This window comes from Siphateles boraxobius, unplaced genomic scaffold, assembly GCF_051911475.1.
Source record: "Siphateles boraxobius isolate OS27281-9 unplaced genomic scaffold, OSU_SipBor_1 24, whole genome shotgun sequence".
Taxonomy (NCBI): Eukaryota; Metazoa; Chordata; class Actinopteri; order Cypriniformes; family Leuciscidae; genus Siphateles; species Siphateles boraxobius.
The window spans coordinates 13,552,129-13,567,925 of NW_027508855.1; the positions used below are offsets into that span (position 1 = coordinate 13,552,129).

A 15,797-nucleotide genomic window follows, 5' to 3' on the forward strand; every position below is an offset into this window, starting at 1 on the left:
GAGAGATATCACAGTGTATCCACTACTGAGAGTCTTCCTCAGGCAAATGCAATCATCAACAGGGAGACTATGCACAGACAACAGACACTTATATCACACATTTTCAATGTGTTTACTAAAGCAAAGGGCACAGCTGTTACTATTGTGATTGCAGCAATGACATACCACTCTCATTCCATCAAGACAACAGAAAGGGTCCAATCAAAAGTGGGCGTGAAGCGTTTTACCCTAATCACTAATATTCTTGATTCAACCAGAAGGGAAGAGGCGAGCTGATCGAGTTAAGACATTTTCCGGGCTACTTGCAAAGATTACATTTCTGACTCCCTGAACGAAGAGGATTTATCAAATATAAAGACTGAAAAGCTTAAATGAGCAAACACTATTCCCCTGTGCCTATCTTATTTAGCCACACAAAGTAATGTCCTTCCATCACTTTTAATCCTTTGAACCCCCCAAAAAATCCATTAGATACTTCAAACTCCCAAATCTGTTCCATTCAGACACTGATAAGGCTCATGTAATGGAACAGCTGACCTCTATAATATTTTCAAAGGCAGATTTTCTGATACTCACCCTATTTATATCAAAGAGACTCATTTTAGCTTGCTATATTAAGCTTAAAGTGCTCTGTGACCGAAGGAGCTTGCCTCACAAGAATTAACACAATGAAGGTAGGAGGGATAAAACACTGAAAATGTAGATGTTCTTGCCTTCATAAAGATATGTGTACAGTAAATAGCACATAATTTACACACATCACAGACTGTCAGAATGACATGCATCTGACAGACAGCAATCAAAATATAAAGCATGGGAGAAGGTATACAGGATATTCGTGACATAAACGCATGAGTTGTCCAGGTTAAAAGCACGATGGCACTGGCAATGAGATTTGCTTCTAGCAGCACATCGCTACAGCAGTATAATAATATTTCATAGACACAGGGGAGTGCTGTCCGTGACAGTCGATGAATTACAGACTGTTGTAGCTTTGGCTTTGCCCAGCCAGTCAGTGATTCAATATGAGCACTGAGAGGAAGCCATTTAGATGGATCAAAACAGACGGTGAGCCAGGCAGGCCGTGCAGATGTGCTCGCGGGGGAGCGGGACGCTTACTCCATCTCTGAGGGTGGAAAAGGCTGTTTGGTCTGATATAGTAATGCAGTTCATCCAGCCATTGCTGCATTACCAAGTCTGAAACGCATTAGAAGCTGATTAGCAGAAAAGCAAGTGCCATTTCTGCTTAATTAAAAACCTTTGTATCACATTATACCCTCGGCACAAAGGCAAACACACTCACACACTACAATAGTCCAAGATTTTTTCAGTTAATCTTGGTCCTGCCTTTTTTAGTAGAGTAAATGAGATTTGGTTGGAGCAGTTTTAATCAAAATACAGTAAAGCAATTATGATAAGCAATGACACAAATGTCACAAGCAATGACAGGTCACAATTAGGGCTGTCAAACCATTTATATTTGATAGTAATAATTTTTCTGACCTTTTTAAATCTAAATAACGTGTAACATACCAAATATGTGCATATCAATATAAATGGGTCACAATGTTATTTTAGTAGGCCTATCATTAAGATACTATTATTGTTTTTTGTTTTTTGTTGTTGTTTTTTTTTCATTTTAGCAAATTAAGTTCCCTATCAGTCGTCACTCTCTATGTACATCGTGACCGACGAATAAAAAATCTTGCAACAGAGGCCAATCTACTTCGAGTGAAACTAAAAGAGCCAATGCACATTGGTGTGCAATCATTTGCATCAGCTGTTCAGCCACGCAGCGCGGCTATGTAATGAGCAGCAGGTGCGATTGCATTTCAGCTTTTTGCTTCAGAGCCGAACACTTCGATGCCTGTGTTCTCTACAATCAAGAGTGTTACAAGACGAGCAAACACGGGGTGATCTGGTGCGGGCGATACGGCGTGGCAGGGTGGTCGACGACTTCTCTCTCTCTATCTTTTTTGTTTTTAGAGCAAAAAAGCTGTTTTTACAGCTGGTAAGGTGTGCCATGAGATTACTGAAAGGCTGTTTTCATGGCTGGTAAGATCGCCAGCAAAAGAGACAGCACACGACAGGTGCACATTCCTGTCTGTGTTCGCTGCAACCGCTCCCCTGCGTGCTTCAGCACCAAGTAATCCTCCAATCCTCTAATCCTGGAATCCTCCAGGCTGGACGATTGGTATCTCAGGCCAAGTCACTGAAGGACCTGCACGAGGGTGGTCATGATCCACAATTTCTCCAAGAACTTCGTGCCGCAACGGACCTCGCGCTTCGTGTGACGAAGGTCACCGCGCGGTCAGTGGGTCATGCAATGTCCACCATGGTGGTCCAGGAACGCCAACTCTGACTGTGTCTGGCTGACATGAGGGAGACCAACAAAGTCAGGTTCCTTAACTCCCCCGTGTCCCAGACCGGCCTCTTCGGCGACACGGTCGAGAACTTCGCCCAGCAGTTCTCTGCTGTACAAAAGCAGACTGAGGCGATTAAACACATCCTGCCACGACGGTCAGCTGCTGCCTCCACCCCATCGCCTGCGGCCCCTCAGTTTGCTCATCGCCGGGGGCATCCTCCTGCATCTGCACTTGCTGCCCTTAATGGCTCATCAGTCCGTCTCGCAGGCTCTTTCGTACAATCAGGCTCAGCTATGTGATTCAGTTTGCCTAGCGTCCCCCTAAGTTTTTGGGCCATCAACTCCACTACAGTGAGAGCAGCTGATGCCCATGTCTTGTGGGCAGAGATCGTAGTCCTACTGGTGAAGGACGTGATGGAGCCGCTCCCTCCAGCCAATATGTGTCAGGGTACTACAGTCCCTACTTCATTGTATCCAAGAAAGGCGGTGGGTTGCGAGCGATCTTGGACCTGCGAGTTTTGAATCTGAGTCTCCACCAGCTACTGTTCAAATTTTCGAATGCATCCGTCCCCGAGATTAGTTTGCAGTGATCGACCTGAAGGACGCGTACTTTCATGTCTCGATTCTTAACACCGTAACTCCGCTCGGGCTGCTCCATATGAGACCGCTTCAGCACCATGTATGTCCCCGGTGTGCTCAACCATGTGGCTGACGAGCTATCACAAGCTGTGCTCCCGGGAGAATGGTGATTCCACCCCCAGACGGTTCAGCTGATCTGGAGAGAGTGCTAACTTCCTCGTGGAGGGAGCTCTGGAAGTGAGTATAGTTTCAACCACTTCTGCTGACAGGCCGGCTTCTAGGTACTGTGACCCACAGTTTCCACATGCATGGAAAGTGCAGACCCACAGTTTCCACAGGTCGGGCCGAGGGTGGAGAACTGAGCCCCCCGCCTGAGAAAACAGGTCCCTCCTCAGAAGGATCTGCCATAGCGGGCCTGCCAGAAGCAGGATGATGTCCGAAAACCATACTCGGGCCGGCCAAAACGGGGCTACTAATAGTAGGCTGACCCCGTCCCGACGGATCCTTTCCAGAACTGCTGGGAGCAGAGCGATTGGGGGAAAGGCGTACAGACGCAGCCTTGGCCACGTCTGCACGATAGCATCCAACCCCAGCGGGGCTGGATGAGAAAGGGAGAACCACAGTGGACAGTGTGTCGTCTCTCGAGACGCAAATAGGTCCACTTCCACTTTGCCAAACCTCTCGCATATTAACTCCATCACCTCGGGGTGGAGTCTCCATTCCCCGGGCCTCTGCCCCTGCCTCGACAGCATGTCTGCTCCCTTGTTCTGGTCCCCAGGGACATACATCGCCCTGAGAGACGACAGTCTCTGCTGGGACCACAGGAGGATCTGATGCGCCAGTCTGCAGAGAGGGCGCGACCTCAGACCCCCCTGGCGGTTTAAATAGGACACCACTGACGTATTGTCTGTTCTCACGAGAACGTGGCGACCCTGGAGGTCTGGCAGAAAACTCCTCAGAGCTCGGAACACCGCCAACATTTCTAGGCAATTTATGTGCCAAGAGAAATGATGGTCCTGCCAGTGACCTCTCGAAAAACGGCCTTCCATGACCGCGCCCCAGCCCGTGAGGGAGGCATCTGTCGAAACGGATACTCGGCGACATAATGCTCCCAACTTGGGACCCTGGGACAGGAACCAAGGTTTCTTCCACATTGAAAGGGAACCAAGGCACCTGCGCGTAACCCTTATCAAGCGGAACGTATTTCCCCTCGGGGAAAACCCCTTGGCTTTCAGCCACCACTGCAGGGCTCTCATATGTAGCAGGCCAGAAGGTATCACGCTGGATGCTGCTGCCATGAGACCCAACACTCTTTGGAAGTGTTTGACAGTGACAGCCTGGCCTAGCTTTATCCTGGACACTAAGGTCAGGATAGACTCAATCCGAGCAGGAGACAATTGTGCCCGCATCATGACTGAGAACGTGGTTCTCTGGGCTGGTGTCAACACGCTATTCTTCGTGTTGAGTCTCAACCCCAGGCTCTGGATGTGGGCGAGGACGACATCTCGATGCCGAATCGCCAGCTCTCTCGACTGGGCCAATATAAGCCAGTCGTCGATATAATTGAGCACCCTGATGCCCTCGAGCCTCAGGGATGCTAGAGCTGCATCCATACACTTGGTGAAAGTGCGAGGGGAGAGTACTAGGCCGAATGGAAGAACCCGATATTGGTAAGCTTCGCCCCCGAAAGCAAACCTCAGGAACTTCCTGTGCGATGGAAGGATGGAGATGTGAAAATAGGCGTCTTTTAGATCTATCGTGACAAACCAATCCTCGGATTGGATTTGACTCACGATGGTGGGAATAGTGAGCATCTTGAACCTCAACCTCCTCAGAGACCGATTCAGATGCCTCAGATCTAAAATTTGGACGCAACCCTCCATCCTTTTTTGGAACTATGAAGTACCGGCTGTAGAACCCGGACTCCCTGACTGGTGGGGGAACATGCTCTATGGCCCCTTTTTCCAGCAGCGAGTTGACTTCCTGTTCCAACACCAGACCCTGCTCTGGATGCACTGCCGTCCGAACCACCCCGTTGAATTTTGGTGGGCGGACCCGGAACTGCAGTCTGTACCCAATTTCTACAGTGCGCAGGACCCATGGAGAAATATTCGTGAGGTTTTGCCATGCCTCTACGAAATTCACCAAAGGAACTCGGGGCTGGTGTCCAGTGTTTTGTGCGAGTCCTTGACGGCACCCTGAAGCGGATGACCAGCAGGGGAAAACCGACAACGACCCACCGTGTGCGAACCCAAACGCTGTTTGACTGCAGGCCTTCGGGGCAGAAAGAGCAGCGTGTGCTCGCTGGAAGCTGGCGTGACCCGAAGCGTCAGAGACGGCGGGATACCAACGCCAGCATCCTGAGGGCCCGAGGAGAGAGGGGACCTCAATCGCTCTCTCTCCGGGGGGCGGCCCTTGGAGGTCTCACAGGAGTTAGGACCTCTTTCCTTTCGCCTTCCTGGACTGGATGATGGTTCTTAGATCCGTCTTCTCAGGAGGCTGAGGGTGGGAACGCTGCCTAGAGTCCCAAGCTCTTTGAGGGCGACACTCCCCTTCTGGCTTTGACGGTAGGAGCTAGATGATGGCTGTGGCTGTTTCTCTTTAGCAGCCGATTTCCTAGACCTCGACCGGCGAGGAAGATACTGTCTAAAAGCCTCACTCTCCTTTTTAGTATCCTGAAATCTGTCGACTACGGTGTTAACTGCCTCGCTGAACAGACCAGAGGTGGAAATAGGTGCATCAAGGAGAAAGGCCCTGTCCTTTTCCTTAATGCCAGAGAGATTAAGGCACAGATGTCTCTCCGTGGTTACCAGTGCAGACATGGAATGGCCGATGGCGCGGGCCGTCTCCTTGGTAACCCGGAGAGACAGGTCTGTGGCTTTGCGTAACTCAGCAATATCCTCCACTGTCGGGCCCTCGCCCTGGTCTATGTCCCTGAGGAGGTCGGCCTGGTACGCCTGCAGAATGGCCATCGTGTGCAGGCTCGCACCAGCCCGACCTGCCGCCATATAAGCTCTGCCAAACAAAGCAGATGTAGTGCGACATGGCTTTGAGGGCAGCGCCGGTGCTTTAAGAGATGATGCAAAATCGGGTGAGAGGTAACTGGCTAAAGCTCCCTCAACCCAAGGCATCATCCCATAACCGTTCTCTCCACCCCCCATAATGTTGCTATAATTCAATATAGGGGGGTTAGAAAGGCGTGCTGAAAATGGCCTGTTCCAGGATTTACATAATTCTTCATGTAAATCCGGGAAAAACGGTAGAGACCGGCGCGGAATCTGTGCACGGTGCTGCAGGAAGCGCTCATCGAGCTTACATTTAGCCCGCACTTCCTTCCTCTCCTCTGGCCAATTAATATTTAATTTCTCCACAGCCCGCGTCACCACATCTAAGAGCTCCTCATAGCTGGGTGCAGATTGTGTGTGTGTGTGTGCTTCGTGCAGATTCTCCTCCGCGATGCTGAGCACGTCTAAATCGGAATCAGACAGCTGCAACACCGGGTCTACATCCCGAACGGGAGAAGCCGTGGGACGGGCTCCCGAACGGGGGATAGGGGAATCTGAGCTTTCAGATGAAGATCGGGAAAGTGCCTCGGCAGTCCCGACCTCGTCTGAAAGCTCTCTCTGCGAGCCCCACGATCTAAGCCGCCGCATTGCCTCGGCAGATGCGGGACCTGATCCACGGGGAGCGCGCATCTAACCATCTTTATTAAATTTATTAAGATTCACAGTGGCCGCAAGCAGCCCCCTCAAGGGCTGCTTGAGCGTGCTGCATTCCCAGACATGACACACACATCTCGTGTGTGTCCCCCGCCGTGATAAAACGAGGGCATGGGAACACACACTTTTTAAATTGCTCACTTTCCATGATAACAAGGCAACAGTAGAGACAAACAACACCAAATAAGACGAACTGATTCAAACAACACAGAACGCTTGCTGAATAGCAAAAAGCTGACATTTCTGTGTGCCGGCGTGCTTTTGTATACATCCGCTTATGCCGTCAAACGCTACGTCATCACGCAACGCCAATAGGATTGGATTCGGTTTCATTCATAAATTCAGACGCGCTACGCTGAAGGGCGTTCCCCTAGTGTCGTCACCGACGCAGTTTGAGTTCCCTCGAAAGGGAAAATCAAATTAAGTTAAGCATGAATTTTAAATTGGCATTATTTTTCCCAAAATGTCTATAAATATTGTTATATTATCGTTATTGTGTATTATCGTTATCTTTTGTTCATGACATTTGTTTAGTAAAAATCTGATATCATGACAGCCCTAGTTCCAATCAGCTCGGAAATCAAAATCTTGTTGGAAGCAATACAGAACTTTTGAGGCAACACATTCTGATCCTTTGACCAATTTCACGTGTCAGATGTGCCCAGTTATTCCTTTTATTTAGCTTGTGGGTTTGCTCTCCAGCTTTTAAAGTCTTTCTGTCAGTTTCAGTTGACCTTGAAGGCGCACAGTTAACGAACATACCCCTAATGGCCACCATCACTTCAGCTGCCAGAAGAGGGTCGTCTTGTGAGTTAGACTGAGCACTGACACACTCAGGAGAATAGACAAGGTTAGAGAGTTAAAAGGCTGTCAGCATTTATAACTGACATTTCTCTGAAAGCTTCAGCACTGTTTACATGGCCAGCACTGTACCTTTCAGCTTTGGGGAAAAAAATGCAGCATGTTTCCCAAAATTAAAATTGAGAGGCTTAAGCTTGTTACAAAAGTTAATAAAAAGTAAAACGGTGCAAGCAAAAGATCCCACATATGGCTTTTGACTACTGACACACTCCAAACGATGTCAAACTTAGAGAGTAAAAGAACTGTCAAGACTAATAAAAATACTTTAAATAGAAGGGTCTTCCCAAAAGGACAGAAGCCCTCTATTTAAATGTCACATTATTGAGACTGATATTGACACTATACAATAAGACTATTCACATTTGAGATGTTTCTTTTATTTGGATAAGAAAACATGTCGAAAATAACTGTCTATGTACATGATTTAGTATTCTTCAGTTGTATAGATGAAGGAAAGCTGTTTGTGGAGTTTGGTGGTTTAGCTTGATCTGACTTAAACATTATTTGATTTTGAATTGCTAAGCTGCAGTTGTGTGCTTGGTTATAAAATCTCAGCTGAAAAAATGCATTTGCATCTGCTGTTTTCTGGCAGAGAACTGAGCATGAACTCAACTAGAGATTAGCATGTTTAAGATAACACATGATCTGCCGTCCTTCCTGTTTTACATAATGATGCACTGCTTTTGGCTTGTGTTATCGCGCACACTTTGAAGGTATCAGTGGAATTATGCCGTTGAGAAACCAATGCTGAATCAATTCCTTTCACCATGTGGAGTTTGAATTTTTGTGGATGGGAAGTAAGAGGACCCCATAAAAGACACCCGTGTTAAAAATTCCAGCAACACCTGAATGTTTACACTGGGGCAAGGAGATAAGAGTGTTTGTGCCACCATGCTTTAAAGTTTGGGGTTTCTAATTCATTCTTACAGAGTGAGGAAGAAGCTTAGAAGTGGATTCAGTGCTTCATATTTTCATGTGTTTGATCTTCTTTGGGGTCAAAATAAAATTCATATTTGAATAGCTTTATATGATCTATGGTTAAATTGTACAACGTTTTCAACAGCACATGCTATTTTCAACCACTTCAAGGTTGGTTTAAATGAGCTATTTTACTTTCAGAGAGTATACAAATAGTTTATTTTCTAGCAAATACACTCTGGTGTTTGCTCCTAAGCACTGAAATGTCTTTGATGGAAGATGTGTGTATGAGGAACAGCTTTAGAAGATACAGACCTGCGAGCTCGGCGGTGACTGTGGGGTTTACGTCCTCTGCGTTTTGTGTGTCCATTTTTCTCATGTTTTTTTGTGACCGTGTCTTTCATTTTCACTTTCTCCTCTTCATCTTTGGGTGCAAGGCTAACTGCTGTCTCCAATCTGGAAGAACAGATTATCAAAAAACTCTTTAGCTTCAAATATTTCACAGTCAACAGGTTGGTAAATCTGAATTAAAATCTAGACAATAACATGATCTTTTTTTTTTGTTACCCATTCGTAAAGTTTGGGTAGTTATGTAATGATCTTGAATAGAAAAAGATCTCAATAATGAAACTGAAAAACATTTTTCTGAAGGCATAAAAAATGCCCATCATTTTGTTATTTAGTTGTAAGTGCACTCATGTTTGAAGAACGGGACTTGATTTGGTTCTCTGCTGAGAAACATTGAACATTATCATGTTTCTCCTCTAGACCCTCATAAATGCAGAGGTCATCTGCTCAGCATTCAAATGAGGTGTCAACAGAGAAGCCTTTATTTACACGCCTCAGTTGAACTGACATTTCTGAAATTATTTGTGCGTATCCCAAGGTTGTAAGGAACATGGTTTGGAAAGTCAAAACTGTGTGCTCGTCTTTCTGTCAGTGGAGGAGATCAAAATGAGTTTTATGTGTATTCTTCATGATCTGATAATTAAACTGGAGAAAACTGAAAACTGTACACTCAAGCCATTGCCAAGTATATTTTTCATGTTGTTTGATGATTCACTGATTGCAAATGTAATAATTGGTTGACATGAAAACTGAGCAATTTGGTTTGTGTTTGCTATGCAACATATTGCTTACTAAAAAGTTAAAGACCCCCTGTGGTGAAAATCTAATTTTTAATGTCGTCTATGTAATGTTTATGTGGTGTTTTTAATATGCTTTATGACAAACCATGTGCTAATTAATAAGTCAACACCATTGCTGAGTATTTTCTCCTTTAAACTGCAGTGAAGAAAAGACAGTCTCAAAAACTCCATTTGTAATCGTGTTTCTGATGTCACAAACTATCTTGTAGACAATCCCGTTAAGTATATCAGAAACTGCTGCGAATCAGGGGAGTCTCAAGAGAAGCCAGGTTATCCCAGTATATTTTTCTGTTGATATGAAAATTGGTAGCAATATAGTATTATGTATATTATGATGTTATGATGAGATGGCAAACATGGGAACATGGTTTGTTTAAGATTAGCAACATAATAGCTGTTTGATAACGTAGTCAAGCAAAAGGCTAAACATTAACTACCGTTATGTGTCTTGAGTTGTAAAGAGAGATACATAAAATGCATTACCATTCTGATACATCAACTCTGTAGACGACTCTATATAATTCACTCATCCACTTCATCTTCTGAATCAGTTACTGGTTCAAATATATATGGCTGAATTAAACCAGATCAGGTATTCGGAGCTTGTATGAGTGAGTGGAGGCGAGGCAAATTTGCATATTCATTCCCTTATTTAGACCTTTTGTTTTTTATTTATAAATACCCACTGTGTCTGTCGTATGCTCCTCCCACCACAATATATGTGTATATATAAATAAATAAATAAATATATATAAATAAATTATATATATATATATATATATATATATATATATATATATATATATATATATAATATACACACACACATTTAAAAACACTGTCATTACTGGTCCACATTTGATCAGTTACCAATGATTTAGTGTTAGCAGATTTCATTTTTCTAACACTAAAACTGCAGCTTAATGCTCTTTAATCTATTCACAATCAAAATGTGTCTGATTGAAATGGCACTTGAGCAGAGAGAGACCCAGGTGATTCAGCAAAGACCAAGACATGACACTTGAGCCATTCTTTTCTTGTCATTGCCATGTTCCTTACAAAAAGTTTGAAAATAAATTCATAAATAAAACTGATTGCAAGAGCTGGGTAAGTAGGCCTGACTTGATCTCCATGGCATAATTACAGATCCACCTCTGGAGTGTGAGATTGTATGTTGCGTGCATATGTCTGCGTGCGGCCCCGTACATTTGTACATGAATTGTGTGTCTGAGTGCCTGAATGGTGTGTGTGTGTCTGATTGTAATGAGAAGTTAATCAGTCTTGCAGATTAAATGCTGATTGCCTCTTTCTCTCTCAGCAGCAGGAGAAGGCCTGCCCTCTGCCACCTCTGGATAAGAGAGGGCAAAGCACAATCACATTATTAATGTCAACCTTCCGGCACCGCAGCCCTACACGGCCCTCCAATGAGCCAGTACGTGATTGGAAAATACACCGCCCTGCTGGGTATAATAAGGAGGGGATTAAAGATGGTGAAACAGTGAAAACATGTTGGTATGAGGGCAGTTGAATGACCCAAACATTAAAGATGTTCATGAGTCTGAATGTTATCATATGTGGAGAAGAAAAGTTCTGTGATTTCGAATGAATAAAAATTGACTAGATATTATTAGTTTATATAAATGTTGTTCCAGGAACATATTGTTCATCCAGTAATAATAATAATAATAATAATTGTTAAATGTGTATATGCTAGCGCTTTTCTGGGAATCTCCTCAACCACCACCAATGTGCAGCATCCACCTGGATGATGCGACAGCTGCCATATTGCCCCAGAACCATCACCACACGCCAGCTTACTGGTGGAGAGGAGACAGTGATGAAGCCAATCAGTATATGGGGATGATTAGGGGGCCATGATGGACAGAGGCCAAGGGGCAAATTTGGCCAGGATGCCGGGGTTATACCCCTACTCTTTTTCGAAGTAGATCCTGGGATTTTTAATGATCACAGAGAGTCAGGACCTTGGTTAAACGTCTCATCCGAAGGACGGTGCTCTTTGACAGTACAATGTCCCCATCAGTATACTGGGGCGTAAGGACCCACACAGACCACAGGGTGAGCGCCCCCTGCTGGCCTCACTAACACCTCTTCCAGCATGGTAAAATGTCCGTAACATGTCAGTAACATGTTGGCGATGAAATCACAATAAGTGTGGTTGAAGGGTCAGAACAATGGAATAAATAAACACAGTTCTGTCAGAACTACTAGCAAGGTCCTGTTTTGGGCAAGAACTCCCTAAGAGCAGGGAGCGCAGCGATAACCCCATTAGGGTAAACAGAACAAAACAGAACCAACATAAAAGTATTATAGATATTTGTTCTTAATGACAACAATTTAATGTAACAACAAATCATGATAAATGACTGATTCGAAGAGGAATATCAGAAGGCCAAGTCTTGAGCAACGCAATAAAACTGCTTAAAATACTGAATGGACCTTAATAGGGATGCTGTGACACGCATATTGTTCCTATAGGCAGGGGTGGATCGGCTGAGAGTCAGCTGATGTGAGCTTGACTGATATGACCTGCTAGAACTAACACTACACTTGATTTCTGTCAGGACCATTATAGTCAAAGATGACTGACAAGTACAGCTGGGATAAACGATTATGTTTTAAACGATTAATCTAGCGATTATTTTTTTCTATGCATCGATTAATCTAACTATTCATTTTTCGGACCGATTCGATTTCGATTCGATTCGATAATCGATTATCTCCCCATTAATTGACTAATAACAATTTATGCATGTTGATTTACATATCTGAATGAAAAAAAAAACATGAATTCCTTATTATTGCAATATATGTTTATTGCTCTTAAAACTCCAAAATAAAAGACTATACAAGTGCAAAGTAATGCATTCTTAGTCAGAGGTAGCATTCAATAAAACTTTGAAAACACATAGGCCTAGCTTACTGAAAAAAAGTGCAATCTGTCACGGCACATTAAAGGGATAGTTCACTTTGAAATTAATTTTTGATATGTTTTAGCTTACCTCAAGGGCATCCAAGATGTAGGTGTCTTTGTTTCCACAGTATTTTCAATTTTGATATTTTTAGGTCAAACCGTTCTTGTCTGTCAGTCATATAATGCAGGTATATGGGGTCCACCTCAAAGAGCATGCACAGAGAAGTCCAAATTAAACATGATTTAATGACTCGTAAATGTAAGTACACATTGATGGCCTAAGACACGAAACGAGCGGTTTGTGTGAGAAAACGAACAGTATTTATATCGTTTTTACCTCTTGTAATCACAGTCACGTCCAAGTACTCTGAGGGTACAAGCGCCGGCAGGCGCCGGAAAGCGCCGGAAAGCCCCGGAAGTGATCTCTCGCGCGTGTACGTCACTCATTGTTTACACAGAGATTTCGGAAGTTTTACCTTTCACTGTGAAGATCTAAACATATTTAGATATACAGGAAATCGCAATGGAAGACGATTTCGGTAAATCAACAGACAACGTTGAATTTATTGCAAAACCATATTTATTTGAATCTCTGTTCTGTGTAAACAATGAGTGACGTACACGTGCGAGAGATCACTTCCGGGGCTTTCCGGCGCCTGCCGGCGCTTGCGCAGACAGAAGCGTCCGCGCCCTCAGAGTACTTGGACGTGACTGTGATTACAAGAGGTAAAAACGATATAAATACTGTTCGTTTTCTCACACAAACCGCTCGTTTCGTGTCTTAGGCCATCAATGTGTACTTACATTTACGAGTCATTAAATCATGTTTAATTTGGACTTCTCTGTGCATGCTCTTTGAGGTGGACCCCATATACCTGCATTATATGACTGACAGACAAGAACGGTTTGACCTAAAAATATCAAAATTGTAAATACTGTGGAAACAAAGACACCTACATCTTGGATGCCCTTGAGGTAAGCTAAAACATATCAAAAATTCATTTCAAAGTGAACTATCCCTTTAAAGAGCCATAAAATAGTAGGCCTATTTATGGTTTAATTTTCTTTGACTCGTTTGGGCTTGCTAACTTCCAAAGTAAATGGAACTATTCAGAGTTCACAGCAAGAAAAAGCTTTCTAGCAAATAATAAGCTGCAGAACATTTACTGTAGAACTGTTAGACACTTACGCCTTTCTGTTTGTCAGTAGTTATGGAATGGAGACTTTAATGATTTAGCTTGATTAAAAAATAACAAATACTGTGATGAATTTATGACAATTCACAAAAAGAAAACACAAGAGAGAAAGAGAGCGTTAGTTTTAAAGCGTTAGTTTTAAACTAACCTTAGGAGGTTGCTTATGGATTGGCTTTTACAAAGCAAAATCTGTTTACCACTTTAAAGGATAGATGGGCATGATTTATAAAAACTTATGTAAACACTGCCTTTACTGATTCAAATTTGGCCAGTTCCTAATTATTTAGTTTTATTTATTTATATGTTTATTTATATAGGAACAGTACAAAAAAATTATGATTCCAGTCAAAAACTGGAAAATATGTATTGCACACCGAGAGTATAGCATAAGCTAATTTACGTCTCGGGTCCTTAGAAACGCTTTTTCTTAAAAAATTTTTTTTTTTTTAAACTATACAAAAAAAACTAATCATAGAATAAAACTAACAAATTTATTATTTAATTTACATATCATTTATACACATTCAAATACATACCTAAATGACCCGTACCTTTTCTAAGGATGCTTCCAACCCTGGCATGAATAACTAAATGAAACAAACATTTATTACATTTAAATATGCGTGCAGTTCGGGTTTATTTTAAACCACCGCTTTACCTTCAATGTAAAATACTTTATTTCACATGCTCCCTTAAACTCATTTGGCAACAGGTTCCAGAGTTGTGAGCCCTTTACGGAAAAGGCTCTTTGCTCTTGTGTTGTTCTATGGAAATAAATCCTACAATTCCCACCTGCTGTACTCCTAGTGATTCTATTTATATCATCCTGTCTCAGATGGTGCCTTATTGTGCAAACATTTAAAAAAAAAAATATATATATATATATATTACAATTTTTTTACATTTGTAAAATTTAGCATCATTGCAGTGATGCCATCGATTGGGCCCTTTAGCAATTTTAATTTTTATGAAAGCTAAAACTGCAGATAAACCAAAAGCTCAAGAATTTGGTTCATATGGTATTGGCAATATTAAAAGTGATATATACCTTAGAAATCACCACTAATAAATATTTTGATGATTAAAAAAGCTTATAACAATCACATTCATGGGTCTATAAAAAACATTTTGTTCATATAAATAAATTAGTCAGGCACAAGAAAAAATATGTGGCAATCTGAGATTTTTAAAGTGCTGAAAATGTAGGGCCTTGTCCTCTCCATAGTGTGTTGTTTGTGTACTGTGATGTGGGGTCTGTGGCAGTCTAACGACAGTTCTCCAGGTCGTGTTGATGTGTTTCTGTTGTTGAGAATGAGTCATGGCTCCTAGTTCAGGTCTCCTCACAGCTACTGTCATATGACACTGATACCGGCATGATGGGAAAGAAAGGCAGGGAAAGCAATGGAAGACTGAGAAGGGAGCGTGATCCAGAAAGAAAAGGCTGATGGCCTAGGATGCACACAAACACACAGAAAAAGGTGGGTGGGAGAAATTTCACATCTCCACAAAGACGGCAGAGAATACAGAGGTCTGTTTTAGAAGTTTGTAGCCATGAACAAACTCAGGTGCCCAAATACTAGGGCTTGCACAGACTAGTCGAGTAGTCGAGAGATCGACTACTTCAACAACTAGTCGGCGCTGTTGGGAACAACCGACTACTCGAGCGCCCATTAACCATAAATTAATTTAAAATGGCGAACGTCACCAAAAGACACCACACATCATATGTGTGGAAGTATTTCATCAAGGAAGACAAAAATATCGTAATTTTCCAACTCTATAAGGGGCCGTTCACATATTGCGCCTAAAAACGCTCACCTTCTTTCCACAAGCACTCGCGTTCCCATGGCGTCTGTCGTTGCTTTACTACTAGATATATTTATGGAGATGAGAAATAAAAACCCGCAGTGAACAGCTATGATCAGCTGTTCGGCCGAGCTTTCGATGTTGTTACGGAAATGCAAGCTTATCGGTTGGTTTGAGAAAAGTTGAGATGTTTTCATCTTGCTGAGGCATAGGCGCGCCGGGAAAAACCGCGTCGCTTCCATTATGAGCCTACATTTGAAATACCAAACTTGA

General features: G+C 43.1%; 1 protein-coding gene across 1 annotated transcript in view; it reads right to left on the reverse strand.

Annotated features, from left to right (window-relative positions):
* srrm4 (serine/arginine repetitive matrix 4) overlaps window positions 1-15,797 on the reverse strand; it is a 55,952-nt gene that overhangs the window by 11,805 nt on the left and 28,350 nt on the right. Inside the window, exon 2 of the mRNA XM_077241548.1 lies at window positions 8,758-8,898. Within this exon, the coding sequence (XP_077097663.1) occupies window positions 8,758-8,898 (141 nt within the window). The remainder of the gene's footprint in view (window positions 1-8,757; window positions 8,899-15,797) is intronic.